We start from the raw sequence: 27,742 nt of genomic DNA, 5'->3' as shown, positions 1-27,742 counted from the left end.
TAGCTATGATATCATACTTCCAAGTGTCTCTCTGTGCACTTGGTTCAACTGCTTTATTCACTGCACCCCTTACATTAAAGTATATGCAACTAATTACTAAACAATTAATAGGAGTTGTGTGTTTGTTTGGACTCAGGTTTCCCATGTGAATAGGATTGTCTGAAAAGTTTCATAGTCTTAGGCATGAATCTAATATATACTTACAGACAGGAAAGATTTCCTTGCTCTACAATGGCTCTTTATGTCACATTATCCTTGGCAGTATGTATAGAATCACAGAATCAAAGTAAGACAACAAACAGCATTTGATTCTAGCCCACATATGTGACTGGCTTTTAAATGCAAAATTGGATATAGGAGCATGTGTGAGGGTAGCACTTTGCATTGATGTCTATTTACAAGGACAAATGACCTTCTGGGAGGGGATTTTCCAATAAATGCTCCAATGTGAAATTAAACAACTTAAGTTAATCCTAAATCTTTCACTTGGACAGCCTTTGTGTTGATAATTTTTTGCCCACTTTTTTCTCCCTTTCTGGAACAACATTGATAAAGCCTTGGTGATGTGCAGGGCAATTGCACAAATAATTAATTTCCACTTATCTGCATAATAATTACATTTCTTTTCATGTTATTGACAGCTGATTTTAAGTTACACTGCTAGGAGGGAACTGGCTGGTAGCAAGCTGAAAACAATAGTACTTTACTTAATGCAACACTCCCAGCTACCACCCTTTTCCTAGGTGTCGCTGTATGGGAAGCCCAACTGTCCATCTGTTTCAGGTGGGATCCTCATTCCAATGTTCAAGTTAGGGTCCTATGATATCATAGGGTCAGAATGCAATTTTTAGAACTCGCACCATGCATAATCCTCCCATAGGTGCCAAGGGTTGAGTGGCCTAACCTAAAGGAACTACTGCAGGCCACTTGGCAAAAGATGAGGGTTTTTTTTCCCTTTCATTTTGCATAAGTGCTCCTCTTGGCTGCACAGAATTGTCCAGCCCACTGCTGGTCCATCTGTGTATCTAAGCATGTCTAATGCCTGCCCCAGAATAACATTTCTGGCTTGTCTCCACGTCAGAGCTGCCAGAATTCCCAACCCCTCGATCGGGATGCTGTCTGTGATTGCTAGAACAGTGCTCACTGCTCTAATGTAAATGAGACTTGACTCTCAAAATGACTGGCCTCACGCCAGTTATATTGATTGAGTGATGTAATTACATTATCTGCTGTCCTCCAAGTTTAGGCTGCCCCTATACTCTGGCTATATGTGGTAGGACGTGGCATTGAAACTCTGCGATGTGAAGAAAGCACTATTTTCCCTAACATTGTATTTTATTGGAACGTATGAATTGGGAGAGGCAGAGTGGTTGATCGTTTTGCGAAACAGCTCAGTTCAGTCCACAAGCATGACCCCGAGCTTCCAGTAGCCTGTCTTTTCAAGTATGTCAATATAATTTAAACCAGTCAACATGGTTCTATGAAAGGGAATTAATGTTTGAAAAATCTGTTGAGGTTTTGAGGATGTAGGGGACGTGCGAGGAGACAGGCAACACCACTGGAGTAAGACAGAGATTGAGTGAGGAGCAAATTAGGCTCACGTGGGAATTCGTGCACGGGGTGGGAAGAGGTGTGGGATACATAGGAATTATTCTAAGTTGGGAACAGGAGCAACTGAGCAAAAATGGACCTGGGTGTACCTCATGTTCGGAGCTGAGTTTGAAAAAAAAATTGAACAGTGACAGCACAGGAAAACTAAGTTCGTTGGTTGGGAGGAAATTGCTTTTAGGAGTGTCTTTAAGGAGCTGTAAATTAGAAAAGCGTATTATTTTTAAAGAAGTAGCTACTTTGATTTGAGTAGGAAACAGTAGGAATAAGGGGAAGTCAGGGCCAGAATCATAAAGTAATATAAGTGAACCAAAGCAAAATAAAGTTAACGTAAGGGAAGTGGGGGAGGAATGGAGTGTTAGTGGTATTGTCACTAGACTAGCAATCCAGAGACCTAGGGTAATGCTCTGGGGACCCGGCAGATGGTGGAATTTGAATTCGATAAAAAAATTTGGAATTAAAAGTCTAATGATGTCATGTCGAGTATTGTAAAAACCCATGTGGTTCACTAATGTCTTTTAGGGAAGGAAATCTGTAGTCCTTACCTGATCTGGCCGATATGTAACTCCAGACCCACAGCAATGTGGTTGACTCTTAAAAAATGCCCTCTGAAATGGCCTAGCAAGTCATTCAGTTGTAACAAACAGCTACAAAGTTACAAAAGTCGCTACAAAGTCACAAAAAAGAAACAGCACAGTGGATGTACCTACACCACATGTTCAAGAAGGCAGCTCACCACCACCTTCTCAATGGCAACTAGGGATGGGCAACAAATGCTGGCCTAGCCAGCGAAGCCCACATGTGAATGAATAAAAAATTAGTAAAGTTAAGACATGGCAGGGCAGCTCGTCATGTGGAATACGTGTCCTGTATTATGTGGGATGTCATGGACACTGCTGGTGACCTAGACGACCACATGCCAGCTGCAGAAACTTGAGTTCTGAGTTTTAGCGCTCGAACGATGGCTGGAGTCACTGTGGCGCATCCGCTAGGCTCAGAGCTCTGAGAGAGGTGGTCACACCACCGGTTAAGAGCATGGAGGCAGAAAGGGAATAGGTAACTGCCAGTCAGTCTAAGAGAACCAGGCAGGTAGTGCAGGAGTCCCTTGGGATCCTGCTCACTAATTGGTTTTCCATTTTGGATACTCGTGAGGGCTTTGGCTCTCCAGAGTGCAGTCAGAGCCAAATTTATGGCACCATGAGTGGCTTGGCTGTACAGGAGGGGAGGAAGAAGAAAGAAAGAACAATTGTGATACAGGATTCGTTAGTTAGGGGAACAGATAGATGTTTCTGCGGCCATAGAGGTGACTCCAGGATGTTTATTTTGCTTCCATGAGGCCAGGGTCAAGGATGTCACGAAGCGGCTGCAGGACATTCTTTCTGGGGGAGGGTGAACAGCCAGTGGCCGTGGTCCACATTTGTACCAATGACTTAGGTAGGAAAGGGGATGTGGTCCTGCAGACATAATTTAGGGAGCTAGGTAGAAAATTAGCAAGCAGGACCTCAAAAGGAGTTATCTCCAGATTACTCTCTGTGCCACGTGTAAGTGAGTACAGAAATAGGACGATAAGGCAGATGAATGTTTGGCTGGAAAGATGGTGCAGGAGGAAGGACTTTAGATTCCTGGGACACTAGGACTGCCTTTGGGGGAAATGGCACCTGTACAAGCCGGATGGTTTGCACCTGAACAGAGCCGGGACTGAGTTCCTTGCAGAGTGTTTTGCTAGCGCTGTTGGGGAGGCTTTAAACTAACTCAACAGGGGTGGAAACCAGGAGAGTAATACCAAGGTGCACAAAATACTGGGAGAGACAGATGCAATAGAATAGAGAATAGTAAGTTAATAGGCAGAGCCGGAGTAAGGGAAAAAGTAATGAAGTCTAAATCAGGGTTATACTGCATGTTTGTGAATGCATGGAGTATCGTAAATAAGATTGGGGAGTTACAGGTGCAGATTGCCATGTGGAATTATGATGTTGTGGCGATAACAGAGACTTGGCTCAAGGAAGGGCAGAACTGGGTGTTAAATATTCCTGGGTACAAGGTGTTCAGAAAAGATAGTGCAGGAAGAAAAGGAGGAGGTGTGGCTGTGTTGGTTAAGGAGAGCTTTGGAGTGCTGGAGAAAGAGGATGCTCCAGAGGGTTCAAGGACAGAATCAATTTGACTAGAGCTAAGGAAGAAAAATGGTGCAGTTACATTGCTCAGTGTAGTACATAGGCCACCAACTAGTGGGAGGGATGCAGAAGAACGAGTCTGCAGGGAAATTACAGTGAGGTACAAACATTAGAGAGTAGTTATAATGGGGGGCTTTAATTACTTGAATATAGACTGGGGTATGGTAGTGTAAAGGGAAAAAAGGGGCAAGAGTTCCTATATTGTGTTCAGGAGAATTTCTTACAGCAGTATGTGTCCAGTCCAACAAGAAAGGATGTGCTGTTGAACCTGGTTCTTGGAAATGAGGTGCGCCAAGTAAATCAGTGGGGGACCATTTAGAAGACAGTGATCATTGTATCATAAGGTTTAGGATGATGGTAGAAAAGGACAAAGTGCAATCCAGAGTAAGAATAATTAACTGGGGGAGAGCCGACTTCAATGGGGCAAGAACGGAGCTGGGCCAGATAGACTGGAACCAAAGATTGGTGGGGAAAACTGTAGTTGAATGTGGCCACCTTCAGAGAAGAAATGGTTTGGACACTGTCAAGGTATATTCCCTCAAAAGGGAAAGATAAGGCAAACAAATCCAGGGCTCCATGGATGAAAAAGGAGATAGAAATTAAGATGAAGAAGAAAAAAATGTGCTTATGACAGATGTCAGATAGAAAATACAATTGAGAACCAAGCTGAATACAAAAGGTTCAAAAGAGAGATGACAAAGCATATTAGAGAAGCAAAGAGGGATTATGGGAAAAGGCTGGTAGCCACAATAAAGGGGAATTCCAAAGTCTTCTACAGGGACATAAATAGTAAAAAGATGGGAAAAGGAGGAAAAGGATCAATTAGTGACCAAAAAGGAGATTTACACATGGAGGCAGGAGGCATGGCTGAGGTGTTAAATGAATATTTTGCATCTGTGTTTACCTCAGAAGCAGATGCTACCCAGGCCATGTTGGCAGAGGAGGAATCTGTCACTAGAAGAGTTTAAATGAAGAGATAAATGTAAAGAAAAATGTCATTTTTCCAACATTACTGTGGGAAACTGTGAAGCAAGCTTGTGGGGGCTGTGCGTATGTTTGTGTGTATGTGACTAATTTAATTAAACTGAAGACAGTCACACTGCAATGTTTAAATTATCAAAGGGTTAAGTGCAAAAGCAGGCATTTTGAAGTGGAGATGTACAAGCTAAGATGGGATACAAGTAAATATAACATGAATAGGAATTTATATTAAGAGATAAATGAGGAGTTGAATTTTTAGCTGTTGAATTTCAAAGAGATATAAAAGGAAGTTTTACAACTGGCAAAGATCATAAATGAAAAAAAGCAAAGTTATTAAGTTTCTTTTTCCCAAAAGTAGTGGCCATAAAGATAACATGAAAAATTTTTATATTCTGAGAAAGGTAAATTTCAAAGAAAGTTAAGAACATTAGATTTAAAGATGAAAGACAAAAACCATATTTAAGGAACTATTGAAAGCTTTATGAGAGATAGGCCATGTGAGATCTTGAAGAATGTGCTGTGTGAGGACAAACCTGTGAAGTAAGCAGCCTCCAGGCACCCCAGAGAAGTGTTTGTTCCAAAAAACATGGTTTTGTTACAAGCCTTGGATTTCCATTGTCGAGTGAGAGGGAGAGAGAAACATTGTGAAACCTCCTCAGAAACCTATGCAGGTTCCATCAAGGCATTCGAGAGGGCAGTGGATCATTATTTAAAAAGAAACAATGTGCAGGGTTACAGGGAAAAGGCAGGAGAATGGCACTGGGTCATAATACTCATTTGGAGAGCTGGTGTAAGCACAATGGGCCAAATGGCTTCCCTCTGCACTGAAACAATTCTGTGATTCTGTAATGTAACTAGCAGGGAGACAAAGGGGAACTAGTAGATGCAAGATACTTGGATTTCCAGAAAACATCCAATAAAGTGTCACACAAAATTATGGGGATGTGGTGGCATAGTGGTATTGTCACTGGACTAGTAATCCAGAGACCCAGGGTAATGCTCTGGGGATCTTGGTTCGAATGGCACATGGAGGAATTTGAATTCGATTAAAATCTGGAATTAAAAGTCTAATGATAACCATTAAAAAAATACTTATTGTCGATTGTCGGAAAAACCTATTTGGTTCACTAATGTCCTTTAGAAAATTGCCGTCCTTACCTGGCCTACATGTGACTCAAGGCACTAAAACCACTAAAAAGTCTCAAAGAAACTGGACGGACCACCCAGCATTGACCTGGGCACCGAAACGACAATGGCAAACTCAGACCTGTTGACCCCGCAAAGCCCTCCCTACTAACATCTGGGACTTGTGCTAAAATTGGGAGAGCTGTATCATAGACTAGACAAGTAACAGCCTGACATAGTCATAATCATGGAAACATAACTTAAAGATCATGTCCCAAACAGCACCATCACCATCCCTGGGTGTTCTGTCCCACCGGTAGGACATATCCAGCAGACGTGGTGGCACAGTGGTATACAGTCGGGAGGGAGTTGCCCTGGGAGTCCACAATATCAACTCTGGACCCTATGAAGTCTCATGGCATCAGGTCAAACACGGGCAAGGAAACTTCCTGCTGATTACCACGTACCATCCCCCTTCAGCTGATGAATCAGTGTTCCTCCATGTTGAACATCACTTAGAAGAAGGGTGGCAAGGGTGTAGAATGTACTCTGGGTCAGGGACTTCAATGTCCATCACCAAGAGTGGCTCGGTAGCACTACAACTGACCGAGCTAGCTGAGTCCTAAAGGACATAGCTACTAGACTGGGTCTGTAGCAGGTGGTGAGGGAAAAACATACTTGACCTCATCATCACCAACCTGCCTGCCTCAGATACATCTGTCCATGACAGTATTGACCACCTCATAGTCCTTGTGGAGAAGAAATCCCGCCTTCATGTTAAGGATATCCTCCATTGTGTTGTGTACACTACCACCTTGCCAAATGGGATAGATTTGAAACAGATCTAGAAACTCAAGACTGGGCAACCATGAGGTGCTCTGGGCCATCAGCAGCAGCAGAACTGTATTCAACCACAACCTGGTGAAGCTATCACACAGGACTACTTGCATGCCAACAGCATAAGCAGCAAGTGATAGATAAAGCTAAGTAATTCCACAATCAACGGATCAGATCTAAACTCTGCAGCCCTTCCACATCCAGTCGTGAATGGTGGTGGACAATTAAACAATTCACTGGAGGAGGAGGCTCCACAAATATCCTCATCCTCAATGATGGGGGAGCCCAGCACGTCAGTACAGAAGATAAGGCTGAAACACTTGCTACAACCTTCAGCCAGAAATGCCAAGTGGATGATCTACCTCGGCCTATTCCAGAGATCACCAGCATTACAGATGCCAGTTTTCAGAAAATTCGATTCACTCCACCTGATATCAAGAAATGACTGAAAGCACTGGAGAGTGTGAAGACTATGGGCCCTGACAACATTCTGGCAATAGTATTGAAGACTTGTGCTCCAGAACTTGCTACGCCCCTAGCCAAGCTGTTCCAGTACAGCTACAACACTGGCATCAATCCAGCAATGTGGAAAATTGCCCATATATGTCCTGTACACAAAAAGCAGGACAAATTGAACGAGGCCAGTTACCACCCCCTCAGTCCACTCTTGATCATCAGTAAAGTAGTGGAAGTGATCATCAACAGTGCTATCAAGCAGCACTTGCTCAGCAATAACTTGCTCACTGACTGTCAGTTTGGATTCCTCCAGGACCACTCAGCTCCTGACCTCATTACGGCCTTCAAACATGGTTCAAACATGGGCAAAAGAGTTGAACTCCAGAGGTGAGGTGAGAGTTACTGCCCCTGACATCAAGGCCGCATTTGACCGAGTGTGACATCAAGGCACCCTAGCAAAACTGGAGTCAATGGGAATTGGGGGAAAACTCTCCACTAGTTGGAGTCATACCTAGCACAAAGGAAGATGATTGTGGTTGTTGGAGGTCAATCACCTCAGCTCCAGGACATCACTGCAGGAGTTCCTCAGGGTAGTGTCCTCGGCCCTATCATCCTCAGTTGCTTCATCAATGACCTTCCTTCCATCATAAGATCAGAAGTGGGAATATTCACTGATGATTGCACAATGTTCAGCATCAATCACGACTTCTTAAATACTGAAGCAGTCCATGTCCAAATGCAACAAGACCTGGACAATATCCAGGCTTGGGCTGACAAGTGGCAAATAACACTCATGCCACACAAGTGCCAGGCAATGACCATCTCCAAGAGAGATCTAACCATTGCACCTTGACACTCAATGGCATTACAATCACTGAATCTCCCACTATCAACATCCTGGGGGTTACTTTTGACCAGAAATTGAACTGGATTAGCCATATAAATACTGTGGCTACAAGAGTAGGTCAGAGGCTAGGAATCCTGTGGTGAGTAACTCACCTCCTGACTCCTCAAAGCCTGTCCACCATATACAAGGCAAAAGTTAGAAGTGTGATGGAATACTCCCCACTTACCTGGATGAGTATAGCTCCAACAACACTCAAGAAGCTTGACACTGTCCATGCAAAGCAGCCCGCTTGATTGGCACCACATCTGCAAACATTCATTCCCTTCGCCACTGACACACAGTAGTAGCAGTGTGTACCATCTACAAGATGCACTGCAGAAACTCACCAAGGCTCCATAGACAGCACCTTCCAAACACACGACCACTTACATCTAGAAGGACAAAGGCAGCAGATAGATGGAAACCCCACCACATGGAAGTTCCCCTCCAAGCCACTGGACTTGGAAATATATCACCGTTGCTTCACTGTCGCTGGGTTAAAATCATGGAACTCTCCCCGCTAACTGCACTGTTCATGTATCTACACCACATGGTGTACCAGTTCAAGAAGGCAGCTCACCAGCACCTTCTCAATTAGTGATGGGCAATAAATGCTGGCCTAGCCAGCGAAGCCCACATCCTTTGAATGAGTAAAAAAAAAATCCTACGATGAAAGGCTGAGTAAATTGGGTCTATATTCTCTAGAGTTTAGAAGAAAGAGAGGTGATCTTACTGAAACATACAAGACTTTGAAGGGGCTTGACAGGGTAGACACTTAGAGGTTTTTTCCCTTGACTGGGGAACCTATGACATGTGGTGTGGGGAAGGGGTGTGCACAGTCACAGGATAAGAGGTCGATCATTTAGGACTGAGTTGAAGAGAAACTTCCTCACTCAGAGGGCTGTGAATCTTTGGAATTCTCTACTTCAGAGGGTTGTGGATGCGCCATCGTTGAGTGCATTTGAGGCCATAATTTTCCGGCCCCATTGGCCTCGAGCATCAGGTGGAGTGGGGGGGACAATTCGGCGTGAGGGGCAGAAATCGTTTTCATGCCGGTATGAAAGCACAGCAGGATTATCTGATGGTGTCCATCATGGTGGAACGCCAATCCGGTGGAGGCTGGTGTGAACCTGCTCTGCATCCCGCTAATGGGGTGCAAAGTAAGCCCTGACCAGAATCGTCCCCACAGGTTAGATTTACTGGTACGTTGGCGGGAAAACACGTCGGCCAAGAACATGTCTGGACAAGTGTGACGTGCAAAAGTCAGGACCTAATGTTAGGGCCTTGCCCAGAATGTAGACATCCGAGGAGGAGAAGATGCTGGAGTCCTACAGCTGCTGGACCCTGGAGGAATGTGCTTCGCTGGCTCAGTAGATTCTCATGGACATGGCTCCGCTGCCAAGCAGTTCACTGAAGGTGGGAGATCTCCGTTGACGTCTTGGGTCTGTTTCAGAACATTATGATCCTGGCCATGGGCTGCTATGGATGATCAGTGAGGATGCGGGAGAGGAAGGTCCAGCTGTGAGTGGGAGAGGAAGGTGTACCGGTTGGGGGGAGGCTGAGGTTGGGCGGCCGGGGGGGACGGGGGGCACAGATGTCAGGGGAGGATGTAGTTGGGGGCATTGAGGTTTTTGGGCGGGGATGGAAACGAAGGTGTTGGGGCTGGATGAGGTTGAAAGTAGGGAGCAAAGCTGTTTGGGGGAGTGAGGTCGGGAGGGGGAGGAGGATGTAACAGGCAGAATGAGGCAAGTGGGGAGGTAGGTGTAAGGGAAGGTAGTTGATAGTGGGGAGGTGGAAGGTGATGCCGGGGGGCCAATCAGTGATGGGGGAAATGACATGGGGGGAGAGGAAAGGATAGGGGGAGCTGATCAATAACTTAACGACTACCATGGCTGTCGAAATTGAAAGTGAGCAGAGCCTCATGTTGACGGGCATAGGTGCTGCATGGGAGTGTGATCAGTGGGTGTGCGGAGATGCAGCTCAGCTCAGATGGACAACTGATAGAGAACCCCAGCAGGCAGCTTTGAAAATGGTCAGTACATTGAGATGAGTGTGATGGATAAAAGCTCCGTGCGCATGGGAGAGTGCTTGCACAAGGCTCTGAAAGACCCTGCCCCACACACACACACACGCACACACACACTACTCCCTCCAGAATCACTCATGGGCTGGCTGCATGCAGCTGAACTGCTAGTTGGAGATTGCTGCAGTGGGAGGACTTGCGAAGCCTGTAAATGAAGCTGAAAGACAACATTACACATTATTCCGTGAAAGTGAATATATTTTCAGATTATAAAGTAACAAAACATGTTCACTTGTACAACCACTTATGATCAGAACTTCTTAACTTCTTTAGGCCTACCACTTTCTCTAGGTGCTGCCCTGACATCTGCGGGAGGGGTGGAGACAGCCTGTGCAATGGTTGGCCCTGTTGCCTTTGATGACTTCAGCTTGGGTCCTCTGGAGAGCCAAGGTCTTGATGGCCCCAGCTTGCTTTGGCTGTCCTCCTGTGGGCCAGCTGTTCCCTCTGCAGTGACAGAGGATGAGGTTGAGGAGGTGACAGGAAAAGGGGACTCGGAGGGAGCAGACAGCCTCTGAGATTCCTGAGTCGATCACCCAAGGGTGTCCAGCTGCCGCCCCTCCTCCCTTCGGATACCCAAGGGCCTTGGCCTGATTCCTTGCGGGGAAGGAGCACCTGAAGGGATGTTGAGATGCCCCATTTCCCCCTCACATTGCCACAGCAGTAACTCATCCATGGCTACTGCGATGGAGTGCAGGTCAGCGCGCACCTCCATGTTCTGCTGGACCAGGGTCTACATGGTGTCCTCCATCCTTCCCATGGAGGTCTCCACATGGGCACATGTGGACACCAATTCAACAGAGAGCAGATGGAAGCACTCCTCTGACTCATGTGCCACTCTGTTGAGGGCTTCCAACAGCTCTGCGTGATGTTCTCCCGCCTTCTGTCAACTGTCCACAATGAGTTAGAAGGCCGAATCCAGAGGCTCGTCACCTGATTTGGACCTCACAGATGCCTCTTCCCCAGCAGTCCTCCAAGTGCCAGAGAGCTCAGCTGAACCTGCCTCCTCCTGTGGCAGACACATGTCTGTGCGGTGACCACCAGATTGTGAACCCGAGCCTGCTCTAGATCTAGGTCCCACCGAGGTGTGTATCTGTGTGCTGGTGGAGGGTGTGGGTAAGAGCTGTGACGGGTGTTCCAGGCTGCTTATTTCCAGCTTTTCAATGGAGGAGGAGTCCTCTTGGCTGGAGGTGAGGACCTGGATAGAGCTGAGAGACTGGCTGGCTGAGGGTGTCGTTCGCTTGGCAGAGCTCCCTGTGACCCGGGGTAGAGATAATTAGTGCATGGCAGCAGAGTCAAAAGCAGGAGAGAGACCACTCAATTTGCATTGAGAGAGGTGATGTGGTGGAGGATCCTCACGTTGGTGTTTGCCTCCAACCTCACCATCGCCACAGGCACAGTCCACATCTTCACTAGTCAGCAAGATGGCATGCTCCTCAAAATGAGTGAGGGGCCTAATGTGGGCCACTCCAACCCCCGTCTTGGACTTCTACCTGCTGTTGTGAGCCAGCTTCTCCTGCATGAAAACAGATGGAGGGAGTGTGAGTAGAATGTGTGCCATTGCATGAAATGTTTCTGTGGTGAGCGGAGCAATGGATAGGATGAGGATGCAAGCTCGAGAGGATATGAGCCTGATGGAGATGTGAGGCTGTGTGTGAGAGTTAGTGATGTTGTCCCTTGAGGTGTGAGATCCCTGTGGATGTGTGATGGGTTTGTGAGTGTGTGAGTTGACAATGAGGTAGTTGACTTACTCTGGTGGAATGGATGAGTGCATTCATCCTCTTCCTGCACTGGATGGCTGACCTCCTCTGTATTCTGGTAGCGCTGACTGTCATCACCTCCCAGGCAGGGCTGGTGACACTGGTGGACCTTCTGCGGCCAGAGCGGGGGTAGAGAACATTGCAGCGGCCTTCCACTGGGTCCAGCAGGTGGCCCAGAGAGGCGTCACTAAATCTGGGGGCTGCCGACATCTTTGCTTTCGGGACCAACTATCGCCAGGAGCATCCCTGGTCTGTAGACATGAAGTAGGCATGTGCTCTGGGCACTTTAAATGTTATGTCCAGAGTGAAGAAGCACTGAGGTCATGGCAGGGCGGGAAAATCCGAGCCTGGAACAGGTCAAACATTTTTATTTTATAGTGTTGGGTTAGTTTTTCTAAACTGGCAGAGAAAAACATTAGTAGATCATTCAACTTTTTGAGCCTGTTCCACCATTCAGTCAAACCATGACTAATATTTACCTCAATTCCATTTACCTGCCATTGATCCAAAACCCTTGAAACGCTTACCTAACAAAAATAATTGAAGTTGTTTGTTACATTTAATGAGTACATGCAGTTAGAATTTGTGTGACCAGGTTCATACTGACGTCCGTGTTAATGTAATGTTATATTATCAAGGTTAAGGATACACAGGTGAAGGGCATTGATTGATTAAATACATTTTAAAGAGATTTTACCCTTACAGTACCCATTTCAAAAGGGGTTGATCATTTGATTGTTTAACTCTCATTGTTTTTTTTTAAAAGTATAAAGAAAAGCTCCTGGGACACTAGTTAGGGAAGAGACAGACATTTGTAATGTAGCATTCTGCAAATAAATCTAGTATTAAGTGAAAGACTGACATCTAGTTTCCTACTGCACCACTGACTTCAGAATAAATTAACATGATAGCAGAAGATGGTTGCCTAAAGGTGAAGGTTGGAAACTAAGAATTTCTTTTTCAGACAGAAGATTGTGATCTGAGTGACTTTTGTGAAGAATAGCTGAAAGCAAGTGTAAGTTGTCAAGGTATGATTACCCGCTGATGTTCTTTGAATCCAATGTTAAGGCCAGTGGGAAAACAAAGTGGGTATGTGGACACTGTTATGACCTCTCTAAAGAGAAAGTGAGGATGACCTTGGTATTGTCACTTCCTAACAGAAGTAAAATCAGATGCAAAGTATTTTGTGAGCTGGATGCCTGTCTGATGGACACTGATGAAGGTTTGGATTTTCTATGAAGCTTCATTGTTAAAATATACAAGAAAGATGATCTATTAGTTGCCTATGAGGCATGGTCAAACTTTGATAGATTTTGAAAAACACAAGGACATTCTATAAAGAAATCCAACATGGACTTTAACAAACTGCATAAAAGATTGAAGGAATTCAATTTGAAGATTCCTTATTCAGTGCTCACATTTAAATTGCTGGATTTTGCTGAAGTGTAACATATGGTTAGGCTCCTGGTCTTAAATAGCATTCTGTTTTCAGCAAAAGAATCCTTTTGGATCAAATGTCTGCTGCTTTAAAAAAAATTCCTTAAGAAGCAGTTATTTCCAGCAGCTTTACTGGAGCAAATGGGACATTTTACTGTCTCACAAAGGATGGAGGGCTCAATAATTGTGGCCTTTTGAGGATCATACAGATATGGGGTGCAGGTGTCACTACAACAGAAGAGTTACAGATATAAGGAAGGAGGATAAAGGCATTTTTGCAAATCATATGACAAGATTAGAGCAATAATAATAGACGATTGAACTACAGAAATGGCTGGGGAATAGTTGGCAGGTGCTTCAGATGTTACTCCAATTATCATTATGCAATGACAAAGTTGAACAGCAGTGTTCCCAGAGCGATACATGACACAGAGAATTTGGAAGTTGAAGATGATGATAGTCATCAGTTTGAGGGAATTGTACTAGTCAAGTAGTGAGCATACTAATTGTGGATCCAGTTAACTGTGCTGTGTTAGATAGCTGTTGCACCTCTATAATGGGGCGGAATTTTACAGCCATTCCCACTGCTGGGATCTTCCGGTCCCACCAAAGTTAATGCACTTTTGAATGGCTCACCACATTTTCCAGCCCAGCCCCCGCCACAATGGGGGCAGTAAAATTCTACCCAATGTGTGGAACAGATTGGTTAAAATGTTTTTAGATTTGCTCAGTAGTAAGGACCAAAGTGTAGCCAGGGGGTATGAAAGTTATACTTGTTCCAGGCTTGGGGATGACAACAAATTGAGGTCACTGAAAAGAGTAGTGATCCCATGCAAAATAGCTGGAGTAAGCCACTTTCTTAGTACAGATGTATTCTATATTGAGATACCCTTGCTGATGAGCAACCCTTCCATGGAAAAGGCACAAAGGAAACTGGACATGAAACATGCTAAAACACTTGTTTTTTTGGAAAGTCAGTGTATCTGCAGTTCAGGGCATTATTGCATGACCTTATCAAAATCTGGCATTTCTAATCAGAATGGTAAATAAGTGTTAATGGCATCAGATGATAAGATTCTGAGAGAAAAAAAAATTGTCTTAAAGTTACATAGACAATTTTCTCATCCTTCTCGTCACACATACTAAAGGATGCAGGTGTGGCTGATGATGGTGCCACAGGGCTCTCCCAATTTTCTCTGAAAGTTCTACCTTGATGAATGCCCTTCTCCCTGCATGTAAAGCATTCAAGTGTGCAGAAAAATGGAACTAATTGTTGTCCCTTCTAAAGTCGGGAAACTATCAGATAACATAGAAGATATTTGGGATTCCTCCCATAGACCAACTGATGAGCACCATAGCCCCGGCCATTTGAAACAAATTCTTTGCATGGGCCACTCATTTCAGGGAAGTTGTTAACTTGCAGTTTGGTTGATTGGCAAAGATCTTATGGAGCATCTCATCGATCACCACGTGATTTCTTTCAGAGTCCACTGCAGCTGTGGTGTTCATGACCACAATATTTATATTTCCGCAAACCTCTAAATACATCATTAACAAATTTCCCCACACTGTCAGCCAGAAATTTAGCCAGTGCTGCCAATCCGGTCCCGGTCCATTTTTCCATGTTTTTATGGAAAATCACTCTTTTGTCCTTATCTTGTATTATTGTAGAAAAACTGAATCTGGTTGCCATGTCCTTAAAATGTAAAATGAAAATGTTTCTGTCATTGTCCCATACCTTTAAAACCATGGCTATGACAGCATTTAATTACCAATGGAAGACACAATAGGCCTTGGCAGCACCATATGATACTTTTTATATACGTCACATTTTTCACTCATCTCTTTGATGAGCAGTTGGTCTATGAGAGGAATGGCATCACATAAGGCTGTCCAAAATAAAGTTTAATCCTGGGGATTTAGTTATAGGTTCAGAATGAGTGGCAAGGTCCAGCAAAGGTGATGGGGTGTGATGAGAAGATGGTGGGCCTCCCACAAGGTAATCAAACTAATAAAGCCCATTCATCTTGGTTAATTGGGATGGATTACAAACTTTCAGATTGGAAATCAGTCTTCGGTCTTAAAATTATAGGATTAGACATTAAGCAGATTAGGCTGGTAGTAATCTTGAATCAACATTCTTATCTAGAAAGTGTTACCTGTATCCTGATAAATCATGCTAGGTCATCACAGAAAGATGAACTTACATCTAAAGAAGAAACGGAGCAGTTAAGAAGTTTGATTGAACAGTTGAATTGACAATGCACCCAGACAAGACCAGATGCCAGTTTTGATGTATTGGAACTAAGTATTTTGATGAAACATGCTACAATTAAGAATGATTTCAGGGCAAATAAAACATTAAAAAAATTAAATGCTGAGAAACGCACAAGTTTCCAGCAGTGGGGGACCCAAAATGCTTGCACAAAAAGACTATTGGAGGTCCTAGAAGAGTCTTATTTTATGCCTTGTATTATGATATGATAAACAGAATATGGAAAATCATTTTTAAAATTTGTTTTGAAATATTGTTATAAAATTTTAATTGAGAGAAAAAAGAAGAATTTGTTAACAGTATGTTAATTCTATTATCAAGGTTAAAGATACACAGGTGAAGGGTGTTGTTTGATTAAGTAACTTGAGCACGTATAAGGAAAGACTGCTGGGACATTGGTTGTTGGTTAGGGAAGAGGCAGATGTTTGTAATGTTGTATTCTGTAGATAAATCTAGAATTAAGTAAAAGATAGGTGCCTAGTTCCCTACTTCATCCATTGGCTTCAGGATGATTAAGCAGTCCCTGCTGTGCTCTGTGAAAATACAATTTCCGTTCAAACTTTGAGAGAATGTTAAGATCAAATGGGAATGTTGGGTTGTAAATTGGAATTGCTATTCTATCATTGGGAGATGTAGTGAAGATGATAAATAAGTTCATTTTTTAATTCACAAGTGCATGTTGAGTAAATTTGTAATTGTTGCTGTAGACTTGTAAAGTCCTTAAGGTGTGAAATCTCATTATAACATCATGCAGCAGATAAAACGACTACCTCGCTGATTCTAATTAAGGCTTTCATTAGCTGTAGCTCTTTATTAAACAATAGCTGTTGGAAATTGAGGCAAAATATAACACAGTTAAAGTGGTGACATTGTATCTAATCCCATACCCGGAAAGGGGATATTACAATATTAACAACATAGAAAGAAAGAGGCTACAGCATGCTTGGAGAATGGGAGAAATACCAATCACAGAGAAGTCAGACAGAAGATACAGAGAAAAAGGTGCGAAGATAACAAGGAGGATTATAAGAGAAAATGTATGAATGGTAGGCAAACAGTCAAAAAGAGAAATTAAAATGAAGATTAACAAAAATAAGCAAATCATTATAAAGTTCAAGAGAAGAGATGGAACAGAGAGATGATGTTCTTTTTATAGTCTGAGCAACCCAGTGCAGGCTTTCTAAAGTTTGACAATTCACAGAAGGTCACAAAGAACCTAAGCCATTTACTGTGTCCAACTTGCAGAAAATCCTATAGCTTAATTAGTTGACTTTGTATTTCCTGGCTGTGACAGTATTCATAGGGTTCTGAAGTCAGTCCATTTATTGTAAGCAACCTACTGCCTCTGCGAATGGAAAGAGGAATTGCAGACCAACATATTAAACATTCAAAGGCTCATGTCTCAAGGAATAATTTCAACCTGAGTGTTTTGTTTATTAAAACAACATAGTTTCCAATTGTATCATTTTACATGGAAAGGTAGAAGATTTGCAACACAGTAGATGGACATTCAGTCCATTGTGCCTGTGCCTACTGAAAAGAGCCGCAAAGCCTAATCTCACTTTCCCATTCTTGGTTCAAAGCCCTATAAGTTACAGCACATCATGGTCAGAAATTTCCCCCTGTTGGGGGGTTTGTGTGGGGGCGGGCACGAACCTGATTGGCGCCCCTGATTAGGTCCACGCCACCATTTTACGTGGGTTGGCCAATTAAAGCCCGCCCATTGTGATACTTGCCTGGAAGTGCTGAGCACTCGCTGTGTGGACAGGGGGGATTCCCTGAGTGGTTCCCTGTGCTCTTTCGTGCATACGCGCAAAAGAGCGCAGAGATCTCCCTGAGGTATGGAGGTGCCTCAGGGAGATTTGTTTGAGTGTTAAAATTTTGAATAAAGGATCTTTAAACTTTTGAAACATGTCCCCTCATGTGACACTATCACATGAGCTGGGACATGTTAATGAAATTTTGGAAAAAATTTTACTGATTTTTTAAACACTTCATGAAACCTCATCCTGCCTGTGGATGAGGTTCCATGAAATATACAAAGGCCGCCTGGGCTCTTCACCTGCTCATCAATCTTAAGGTTGGACGGCCAGCTCATTTAATTGTTTTAATTAGTTTTTAATAGGCCTTAATAGGCCTTTGACAGTTTGGCTGGCGCTCAGCTGGGTCAGCTGCGCACCCGTTGAGCTGGCAATCTAAATGACGCGCGGTGACGTCGCGATGCATGCCCGATGTCACCGTGCATCATCTTACGCGTCGGCGAGCGGGCCCCACTCCCTCACTAGCCGACAGGAAGATGCTGCCTCATGTCTATTTAAATGTGATGAGGGTTTCTGCCTCCAACTGTCCCGTCTCCTTTTCAAGCAGTTAGTTCCAGAATCTCATCACCCACTGGGTGAAAAAATTTCTCCTCAATTCCCTTCTGATCCTTCTACCAATTACTTTATATGTAGTCATTCACTAAGTTAAAGGTATAAAATTTAAAAATTATTCTCAATGAGTTTTCTCAGAATGGTGTTCTAACCCTTTCTTTCTATGTTTTTCATCAGGCGTTATAGGTGATGGCTTTTTTGAACAGAGGAAGAATGATGTACTTGCAACCAGTGGGACTGGACACGTAACTGATATTCCTTATACAGACAACATTGGAAATAGTTCAGGAGTGCCACAACAAATAGACCTGGAGACACTTTCTCCTTTTGCAGTAACAAATGTCTCAACTTCTGGTGGCCTAAATGGTGAAGACAAGTTCATTGATTTGAATAAAGGACAGTTGAGCACCACAAATATGCAGGAAGACATTTTGCTGCCTTCTACACACAGTATATCACCCAGTTTTGATGATATCAATGTGGGCCCATTCCTGCATGTGGAGGAAACAAGCTCATTTACTCAGAGAACAGATGGAACATTTTCTTCTTCTGAGCCACCTACAAAAGCCTCACCTTTCAAGACTTCTTTTCCTAGCCTCAGCTCCAGCAGTATTGCTACAGATAACAACACAACACATGAAGCTGTACATTTTGCCACCAGCTTTGGTAAGAGTTTATTTATCTTGTAGACGATGGCCTGAATTTTGCAGTCAGTGACGAGCGAACGAGGAAAGGCGTTCAAAATGCTTACACTCACTCACAAATTTCAGTGGGCTTTTGCATTCAAAGTTGTGATAATTAGAAATCCAAAATAAAGCAGCTCTCCTTACAGGGCCACTGGGACCTTTGTGAACAGGGCAAGTGGATATGCATCCCCTTAACCAGTCAGTTTGAAGAATCCTCACTGAGTCACACAGAGCTAGAAATTTATCTCAGAGGGTGATACAAAACAAGCACCTGTATTACACAGTTCCTGGTATTCAGTTCCTTTGCAGTCAATGGAATTAAGCATCAGACAGTACAAAGAACCTGTGCCCATTTCATGTCACTGCCCAAGACAAATTTCTAGCCTGCAGTTTAAAGTAAGAAGTGTAAGTTAAAACATTTAATTTAATGTAAAATCATGTGCAAAAGGTGAACTAAAGAGAGAGAAAGGATGGAAAAAGAGAAAGATAAAAGACAAAGATAAAGTAAAAAACATTTTTTATTTAAAAAAATATTTCTAATAATAAATAAAATCTGAAGAAATGAGACTTCACACTCGTAAAAGTTCATTTTCATTACCAGCAATGTTGAATACATTAATTAGGGATTATACCATTAAAAATTCACTTATATTTGAATGGACAAGCCCTAAATTTTGCTGATGGGTTCAGTTGGTATCTATCATTTATGTACCTCAACTTCAGCCATTCCATTTATTTCAGTGGGATACTGTTATCATGGAATTCCTGAAGGATTAGGGCAACTCAGGCACAGACACAGACTTCCTATTTGCACATTTAATTGTGAACATGCGGTCTCTGTAAGTTGCTGAACCATTTACTCTAATAATGGGGACACTGTTAGCTCCACCATTATTCTTACCACAAAACATTACATCCAGAGCTAGATAATTTTTGGCATACTATATATTAATGAATCTATTCAAATATATTCTGCTTGTTGATATCAGTATTCATAATATATCAACATGGATAAGAAAAGGGTGACAGAGAACCAAGACCATGGTTGTTATAACCTGGTAGCTCTTGGCAAATCTATATGTAATTTGCAATATTAACATTAGGAACGTAAAGCATGGAAAAGGAAAGTTCATTCCCTCGACACTATATGTTGTATCTCAAACTTTACCTAACTCATCTAATCTCCTGAAGAAAGGTGCACATTTTCTCCCAAAAATGGAAAATTTATTCATTTCTACATCCTATAGTATTCATCCCTGAGTGATCAGCTTCTGTAACATGGCATTCCATCCTACCATGGCAAATCTTTCATCTTTGTGTTGTATGGAATATTTGGTCATTGCTATAGGTTTTTGTATCACTATAACCTTCAGCTCTATCCCTAGCCAATTATTTACACGATTCTTTTGAAGGCTTTCATTAACACAACAATTACTGCTTTTGCTGGGAATCTTTTTTGCATGGCCACATTTGTAGAAAAGCATGCTTTCTGATTTTAGGCAATTTGACATTTACTACTTTTATTCATGTTATTTACTCCAGTTATTCCAATTTAAACACCTCACATTTACAAAGCCATCTCAGCATTTTAAATGCCTCCTCTTCATCATTTTATGCCCAAACCAGAGATTACAGTTTTCATGAGGATTCTTTGTGTACTGTTAAGAGGTGAAAACAATAGGATAGATTTCATTGTATGGGCCCCTGTTGGACACAGAACATGCACTGCACTTGTGGTGTGCATGGTTTCATCTTGACACTGCAAAGCATGGCTACAGGTTGTCAGCATCAGGACTTTCTGACTGCCACTGTGAGTCCTAAGACTTGTAGATCATCTTTTGTGGCAGGAGAAAAACTTCATAACCTTGCTGCTCTGGCCTCTAATTGCATCTTCAGCTGTTTCTATGACCCACAGACTGAAGGACACCTAGTGCAAGGCATTGCACCAGATTTCTTTCCTGGGTCTTCTCTGAGGCACCCAAAGGTGATGGATAAGAAAAGTAAGGCAGGAGGGTGGGAAATATCCTCCCACCTCTTTGAGGTGCTTATGTATCACCTGTCGCACCAAGAAATCTTGGCACAGCACAACGAGAGAAGAAAGTGTACGTAATACGTTTCCATCCTTTTTGCTCTTTATTATACCTGGGGAATGCAGATAACCCAAACATCGCAAAAATGAAATCCACCCTAATTTCTAATGCCTAGGTTGGAAGACATTTAAAAATATTTGGATGATATCTGGAATCCTTGAAAAATTGAGAAAGAGGGAAAATTGTTTCACACTTTTAAGGGCTCTGTAAAGGTAGTAGCTGTACCTGAAGATGGGAATATAGCCAATTTTGTCTTCATATTTGAAAAGGCAATGAGGAATGAAGCTTAATTATCGACTAATCAGCTTAATGTTGGTAGCAGGTTGGAGAGAGAAGGTGAAAAGCATTTTTTGAGATGCTATCTGGCTTCTTCTGAAAAATACAGGTGCCATGATGGATGATCAACACACAACTGCATTTAAGAAAAAATTAAATGATGCGTCAATAGTTATTTGAGGGAGTAACTAAATTCATTAACACCAGTGGATATAATTTACTTTGATTTTTGGAAAGCATCTGTTAAAGTATCTGTTCCATTTCTGAGGCACATAGAATCTTGAAGACTTATGCAATGAGTTACAGATTAGCTAAGTGGATTGAAGGCAGAAGGTGCCAATAAATGGCAAAAGCTGTAGCTGAGATACAGTGACTCCCCAGTTTAGTTCTTGATGCAGTGTTGACATGTAGAGGGTAGTTCTTGTCTTATAACATTTGTTGATAGGACCAAGCTTTGTATTCAGATGATGACTGTAAGGGAGATTTATAACATTAAAATGCCTCAATTGCATGTATTTGGCTAAATGCATTAAATTAATATAGTGTGACTAAGTGTAAATTTTATACCATATATGGAAGTGCTAAGCGCAAACTGAAAGTTTCCAGTCAATGTTAAACTGTTATCAGGATGGCCAATCTAGAATTGAGAAGCATCTCAAGGTTATTTGATTATGAATCAAATTAAATTATTTTGACTAGAAATCACTAATGAGATCACATTTGGACTACTCCATGCCTCTTTGGGGATACTATGTTCAAGTCTTGATGCCTTGAAGCTATTTCAGAGATGTTTGACTAGGATGGTTCTGGGACTTTGGCATTTAATTATAACTGGAGAATCAGAAGCAGATTGGCCTGGATTTTGCTGGAAGAATAATTGCACGATAACAATGCACTCCATAGTAATTTGCAAATCAGTGAGGAAGTTCAGAATATTAAGAGATTCACCATGAATTGCACATGTCCAGAACTTGCTGGTCAATTTACGCAGCTCCAACATTTGGTTTGCACAAATGGCATCTGTCTTAGATCTGAATTTTAACTGCCAAAAATCTTAACTCCCAAGAACAGGTATGTTGATGTTGGGTCAGAGGCTAAAGTTCAAGAAACTCTGAAAAAGTAACCCAAACCAGTCACTCCAGTTTTAATTGAGGCAGGAAGAGTGACAGGTGATCAATTGAACAGAAAACAGAGAGTAGGAATAAGTAGGTTATTCTCAGGTTGGCAGGCTGTGACTAGTGGGGTACAGCAAGGATCAGTGCTTGGGCTCCAGCTATTCATAATCCATATCAGTGATTTGGATATGTGGATCAATTGCAATATTTTGAAGTTTGCTGATTACACAAAACGAGGTGGGAATATGCGTTGTGAGGAGAATGCAAAGAGGCTTCTCGGGGACTTAGGGTAAGTCAGTGGGCAAGAACATGGAAGATGCACTATTATGTGGAAAAATGTGAAGTTATCCACTTGAATAGGAAAAATAGAAATGCAGAGTATTCCTTAAATGGTGAGAGATTGAGAAGTGTTGATGTCCAAAGGGACTTGGGTGTCGTTGTTCATGAGTCACTGAAAGTTAGCATGCAGGTGCAGCAAGCAATTAGGAAGACAAATGGTATATGGTCTTTATTGCAAGAGAATTTGAGGATAGGGCCCAAGCACTGATCCTTGCTGTACCCCACTAGTCACAGCCTGCAATTGTATGGAGCATTGATGAGACCATACCTGGAGTATTGTGTGCAGTTTTGGTCCCTTTACCAAAGGAATGATATACTTATCATAGAGGGACTGCAGCGAATGTTCACCAGACTGATACCTGGGATGGCAGGATTGGCCTATGAGGAGAAATTGAGGAGACTAGGCATTTGTTCTCTGGGGTTTAGAAGAATGAGACGTGATTTCATTCAGACATACAAAATTTGTAAAGGTTGGTTGGGTTAATGCAGGAAAGATTGGGATGTCTAGAACAAGGGGAGTTAGTTTCAGATTAAGGGGTAGGTCACTTAGGACTGAGATGAGGAGGAATTTCCTCATTCAAGAGGATGGTGAATCTTTGGAATTCTCAACCCCAGAGGGCTTTGGAAGCTTAGTCATTGAGTTTGATCAAGACAGAGATCGACAGATTTTTAGATATTAAAGGCATTAAGGAATATGGGATTAAAGCTCTGAAGAAGGGTCATAACTCTGTTCCTCTCTCCACAGATGCTGCTAGTCCTGCTGAGTTTTTCTAGCATTTTCTGTTTTTGCATCTGAGGTCATTACCTGTGTGCGGGCTTGCAGTTCTCTGTGCAACCTTAGCAACACCTGATTCTGTCCCTGGAGCTGCCTCTCCACAAGAGTCGCCACTCTCTCAGTGGAGGAGGTAGTGCCCTCAGCCTTGAGGGTCAATGCAGTGCTCATGCTCGGCATGGACTCCTCCACAACAGAGACCAGACACACATACCCTCATTGATCTCCACCAGATCCTCCTGCACATCGTGCTGAACATGCAACATCTGCTGCCCAATGGATGACTCCACAGGCTCATTATCTGCCTTCAACTAAGCATCGTCCTGGTCTCCAGCAGCCCTCCTACTGCTGGCATCCTGGGCACTCTCTGCCTCCGCCTGCTCCTCAAGTGAGTGTGACGTGCCCTCACCGCTGTGCACCGACATTCTAGCTGCCGATCTAACGTCCAACGAGGTCCTGGTATCTGCGCTGCTGCCTGGTTCAGAGAACTGGTGTGACATAGGTGCATCTGAAGCCCGGTGGTCCTCTGGCATCAAGGGTGGCTCTTAGGGGTCCTACAAATGAGTGCCTGCTGGCAAATCTAAGGGAGACCAAGGACATGTCATTAGTTTATGTGATCACACTGTCACGGTGTATGCCAGGCACCCTGGTGACACAATGGAGATCTGCATCACGGCAACATCATCTTTCAATGATCAAAGGGGACTCCAGTTTTGAGGCTTCCATCAATGAAGCGACTACACAAGAATATTTGCACCAACTAAAACTCTCACCTCTGTGCACCTTCATCAGAGACCCCTGCTCCTCCACGACCAGTCGAATAAGTTGGGTGGCGGCTCTCCAGCTCCAAGGCATCCAGTTCAAACCTTGTCAATATTAGGAGATCTGGGGGGCCTCTGCCTGTCCTTGACCTCTCATTATGGCTCCTCTTCTCCTGAAAGGGCAAAGGAGCCTTGATTAGTCCACTCTCTACCTGCAGCACCATTGCAGCCTGGTCAACCCCACCTGAGGAACACGTCGCAAGGCACACCTGAGTTGTGGCTCCCGAGCTGCAAGGCTCTCAGTCCAAGCAGTCAGGGCTCACCACCTTGGCCAGCTCCGGTGTCATTGACAGTTGGCACTCAGACTCTAACACCCCTGAACTCCATGGGGTGTGGGGGTGATGGTCCACCCTTAACACTTCTCCACACTGATCCATGCCAACACGGTACTCGCCCTTGTTGAGTGCAGCAGGTCATTGAACCTTTTGTGGCACTGCACCCATGTGCGCCACACAACTTCGTGGCTGCTGAACAAAAACAGAATTACCTGGAAAAACTCAGCAGGTCTGGCAGCATCGGCGGAGAAGATTCTCCGCCGATGCTGCCAGACCTGCTGAGTTTTTCCAGGTAATTCTGTTTTTGTTTTGGATTTCCAGCATCCGCAGTTTTTTTGTCTTTATCTTCATGGCTGCTGACCTCGGCTGCCACCTCCTCCCAAGCTTTTATTGTCTGGCGCAGTGGTCTCCTCCAGCCATCCTTGTGAACGAGAGTGTCCAGCCTGACACCCACCTCCTCCACAAAGGACATAATGAGACATAGTCTGAAAAACAGGGGCCAAGTGCCCACCCGACCTGCCCTCTTGCCTGACATCTCCAACTGCTGTTGAGGCCGTAGCTCCAGTCTCCAGACTGCTGAATATGATTCTCCCCTGACAGCCTTCAGGAAGGTGCCTCTGCCATTTTTAAACCGCCCGCCGTGTTGCTATTGGACCCGCCGCCTAACAGGCCCCCGCCTGGCCTTTCCTGATCATTGGGAAGACGGGTTTCATGCTTGGCAGGTGTTGGATCTAGTGCCCTTTGGTTTGTTGAGGCTAAAGGATCTGGGTTGCACGCTTAATTTGGGGTGACTGAGTTGGTACAGAGACAGAGAACATCAGGAGATCGTTGTTAGAATAAACACCTGTTGTTTATTTAGAAACTGAAATCAGCAGCTACATTTGTGTGCTCACAACTCAAAACTCTATATTCAGTCTTCAGTGTCTAACTCAAGACTCTCTCACAGTGGTAACCTGCATTACTCTGCTATTGGGTATTATGATCATGTGATTTTACATTACAACACTTGTCTTAAAAGTATATTACATATTAGATTACTACACCCTTCCCCCTTTACTGAAAAATACATTTTACAATTTTTTCAATATATCAAGTTATTTACACAGAACAATTATTTACAAAGTCAGTCTCTCTGGGGGTTTCCTTATGCATGTAGAACGTCTCAGCTCTACAGCTTCTGAAGTTTGATTTGGAACCTCCTTTACTGGAGCCATCTGAGCATCTGGTTCTTTAGCAGGTACCTGTAAATTTGTTTCTTCGACTCTTTCAGGTACAGTCGGCCCTTCAAACACATTTGTACTCAATTGAGTTCTTTCAACGGAAATTGTTGATTCAGGCTCGAACACTGGTGGAATCATTTCATGGTATTTGGTTTCCCCTCTCCTTATGTGATCCATATGTCTCCTAATTACTTGATCTTCGACTTTCACATGGTAGGAAAGAGGTCCTGTTACTGCACTTATTTCACCGAGTAACCATACTGGTCCTTCCCTAAAATTTTTCACAAATACTTTCTCTTCTACATTAATGTTCTGTCCCAACTGCAACAATCATGTCCCATTTTCTGACTTTGCTGTCTTCTTTCTACCATCCCCTCCAAGTATGGCATGATTAGGCTCAGTCTCGATCAGAGACGACACTGCATTAGCAATTCCGCTGGTGTGGCACCTGTTGTTGAATGAGGGGTGGTTCTATAATGGAAAAGAAAACGTGCCAATTTAGTCACTATCAAATCTCCAGACATTTTCTTCATACCAGATTTGAACGTCTGAACTGCTCTCTTGGTGAATCCGTTTGAAAAAGAATGGTATGGAAATGTTTTCACATGAACAATACTATCGATGCTTGTAAATCGGTTAAATTCAGTGCTTATGAGAACTGTTCCATTATCTGATAATAGCATTTCAGGTAGCCCACTAATTGCAAAACTTTGTTGCAGTCTGTCTATCATCGCTGAAGACGTGGGTGACTTCAACTTTGTATATGTAAATCCATTTTGAATGCACGCCTATGATAAGTAGAAGTAGTGAGCTGGGGGTGGCAGGGGCGGTTAAGTGCTGCCCTGGTGCTGCAGCGCATACACAGGCAATCGAGATGGGGGGGCAAGGTAAGTGAGGGAAGTGGCCTGTGTAAACTGACCATGCCTCTGCAACTGAGACAGATCAGGCGCAACCACAGTGATGTGATTTGGGTCGGGTTCCTATCCTGCCTGCCTCTGCAAGCAACATGGAGGCACCAAAGGGCCACCAAGCATTCCATACCTTACCCCCCATGCCCCTCCCCACCCTCCCCAGCACAGACTTCAAATCCGCCAACACTTTATTGGACTGCGAAGCATATGCCCTGGGGCATGTTTTTGTAGTAGCTCTGGAAGTCCATTAGTTCTCAGTTGGAAGATTTCCGTATATTACAATTTAATTTCTTTCAGCCAGTTTCATCCGAAGACACTAGGTCCCTCACCTGCTACTACCATCAAGGGTAATCTCACTGTTTGAGCTCTGTGATGTACTGTGACTTTACATACGCCCTTGACTTGTATGTCTTCTTCTGTGCAAGTTCTTAATTTGTCATCAGTCTTTTCTAAATTCAGCTTATGTTCTCCATGATTCAGGTATTTAAAAGTATGCTCACCAACCACCGTTGTGGCTGCTCCAGTATCCACCTCCATTTTGATAGGCTTCTCATTCACTCTCATGGTTACATAGATAAGCTCTGTTCTTCCTACCTTTAAATTATATAACAAATAGTTATCAGCATCTATTACTTCAGGCTTTTCAATGCTGTTTATCTCATTGGGTTTTTGCTTTTGTCTGAAAGTTTGCCTGATTCTATCTCTACCAATGTCCCATGAGGTGTCCATATTGATGGTAGAAGAAACATTCGATCTTTTTAAACTGCTTCATTACAAAATTGTCTGCTTCCATCTCTGTTACTATTATGCCATGGTTTTGCTGCTAAGTTATCCCTTTTAATTTGTCTGCTCACAGTAACTGCTTCTTGCTTCTGAGTAAAGCTCTGCAATTTTGCACTCTTTTTGGCTGAGGCTTTCTGCTCAACATGGAGGACGACATCATTTTGTGCTCCTCGTATGGCGCCTGAGTCTTGCACTGCACATACATTGCCAGAGCAATTTCCAAAGCCTTCTGAAAAGTTTGTTTCAGCCAATAATCTCTTCTGAATCGCATTTTCGTTTACACCACACGCCAAATGATCTCTAAGCATATCATTGATAGAAGTACCAAACTCGCAATATCCAGTTAATTGCATCAGATTTGCTACATAAGAAGCAACTGTCTCCCCCACAGCTCTAATTCTTGAGTTGAATTTAAACTGCTGCTTCATCACCGACAGCCTAGGCTGGTAATGATTCCTTGCGAAGT

General features: G+C 43.3%; 1 protein-coding gene across 4 annotated transcripts in view; it reads left to right on the top strand.

Moving 5' to 3' along the window:
- LOC121280888 (atrial natriuretic peptide-converting enzyme-like) overlaps positions 1–27,742 on the top strand; it is a 308,072-nt gene that overhangs the window by 19,940 nt on the left and 260,390 nt on the right. For all 4 annotated transcript variants that reach the window (XM_041193245.1, XM_041193240.1, XM_041193253.1 and 1 more), the window contains exon 3: positions 18,166–18,654. In XM_041193245.1, the coding sequence (XP_041049179.1) occupies positions 18,166–18,654 (489 nt within the window). The remainder of the gene's footprint in view (positions 1–18,165; positions 18,655–27,742) is intronic.

The sequence above is a fragment of the Carcharodon carcharias genome, chromosome 1 (assembly GCF_017639515.1).
Source record: "Carcharodon carcharias isolate sCarCar2 chromosome 1, sCarCar2.pri, whole genome shotgun sequence".
Taxonomy (NCBI): Eukaryota; Metazoa; Chordata; class Chondrichthyes; order Lamniformes; family Lamnidae; genus Carcharodon; species Carcharodon carcharias.
This window is presented reverse-complemented; position numbering and strand designations above follow the sequence as displayed.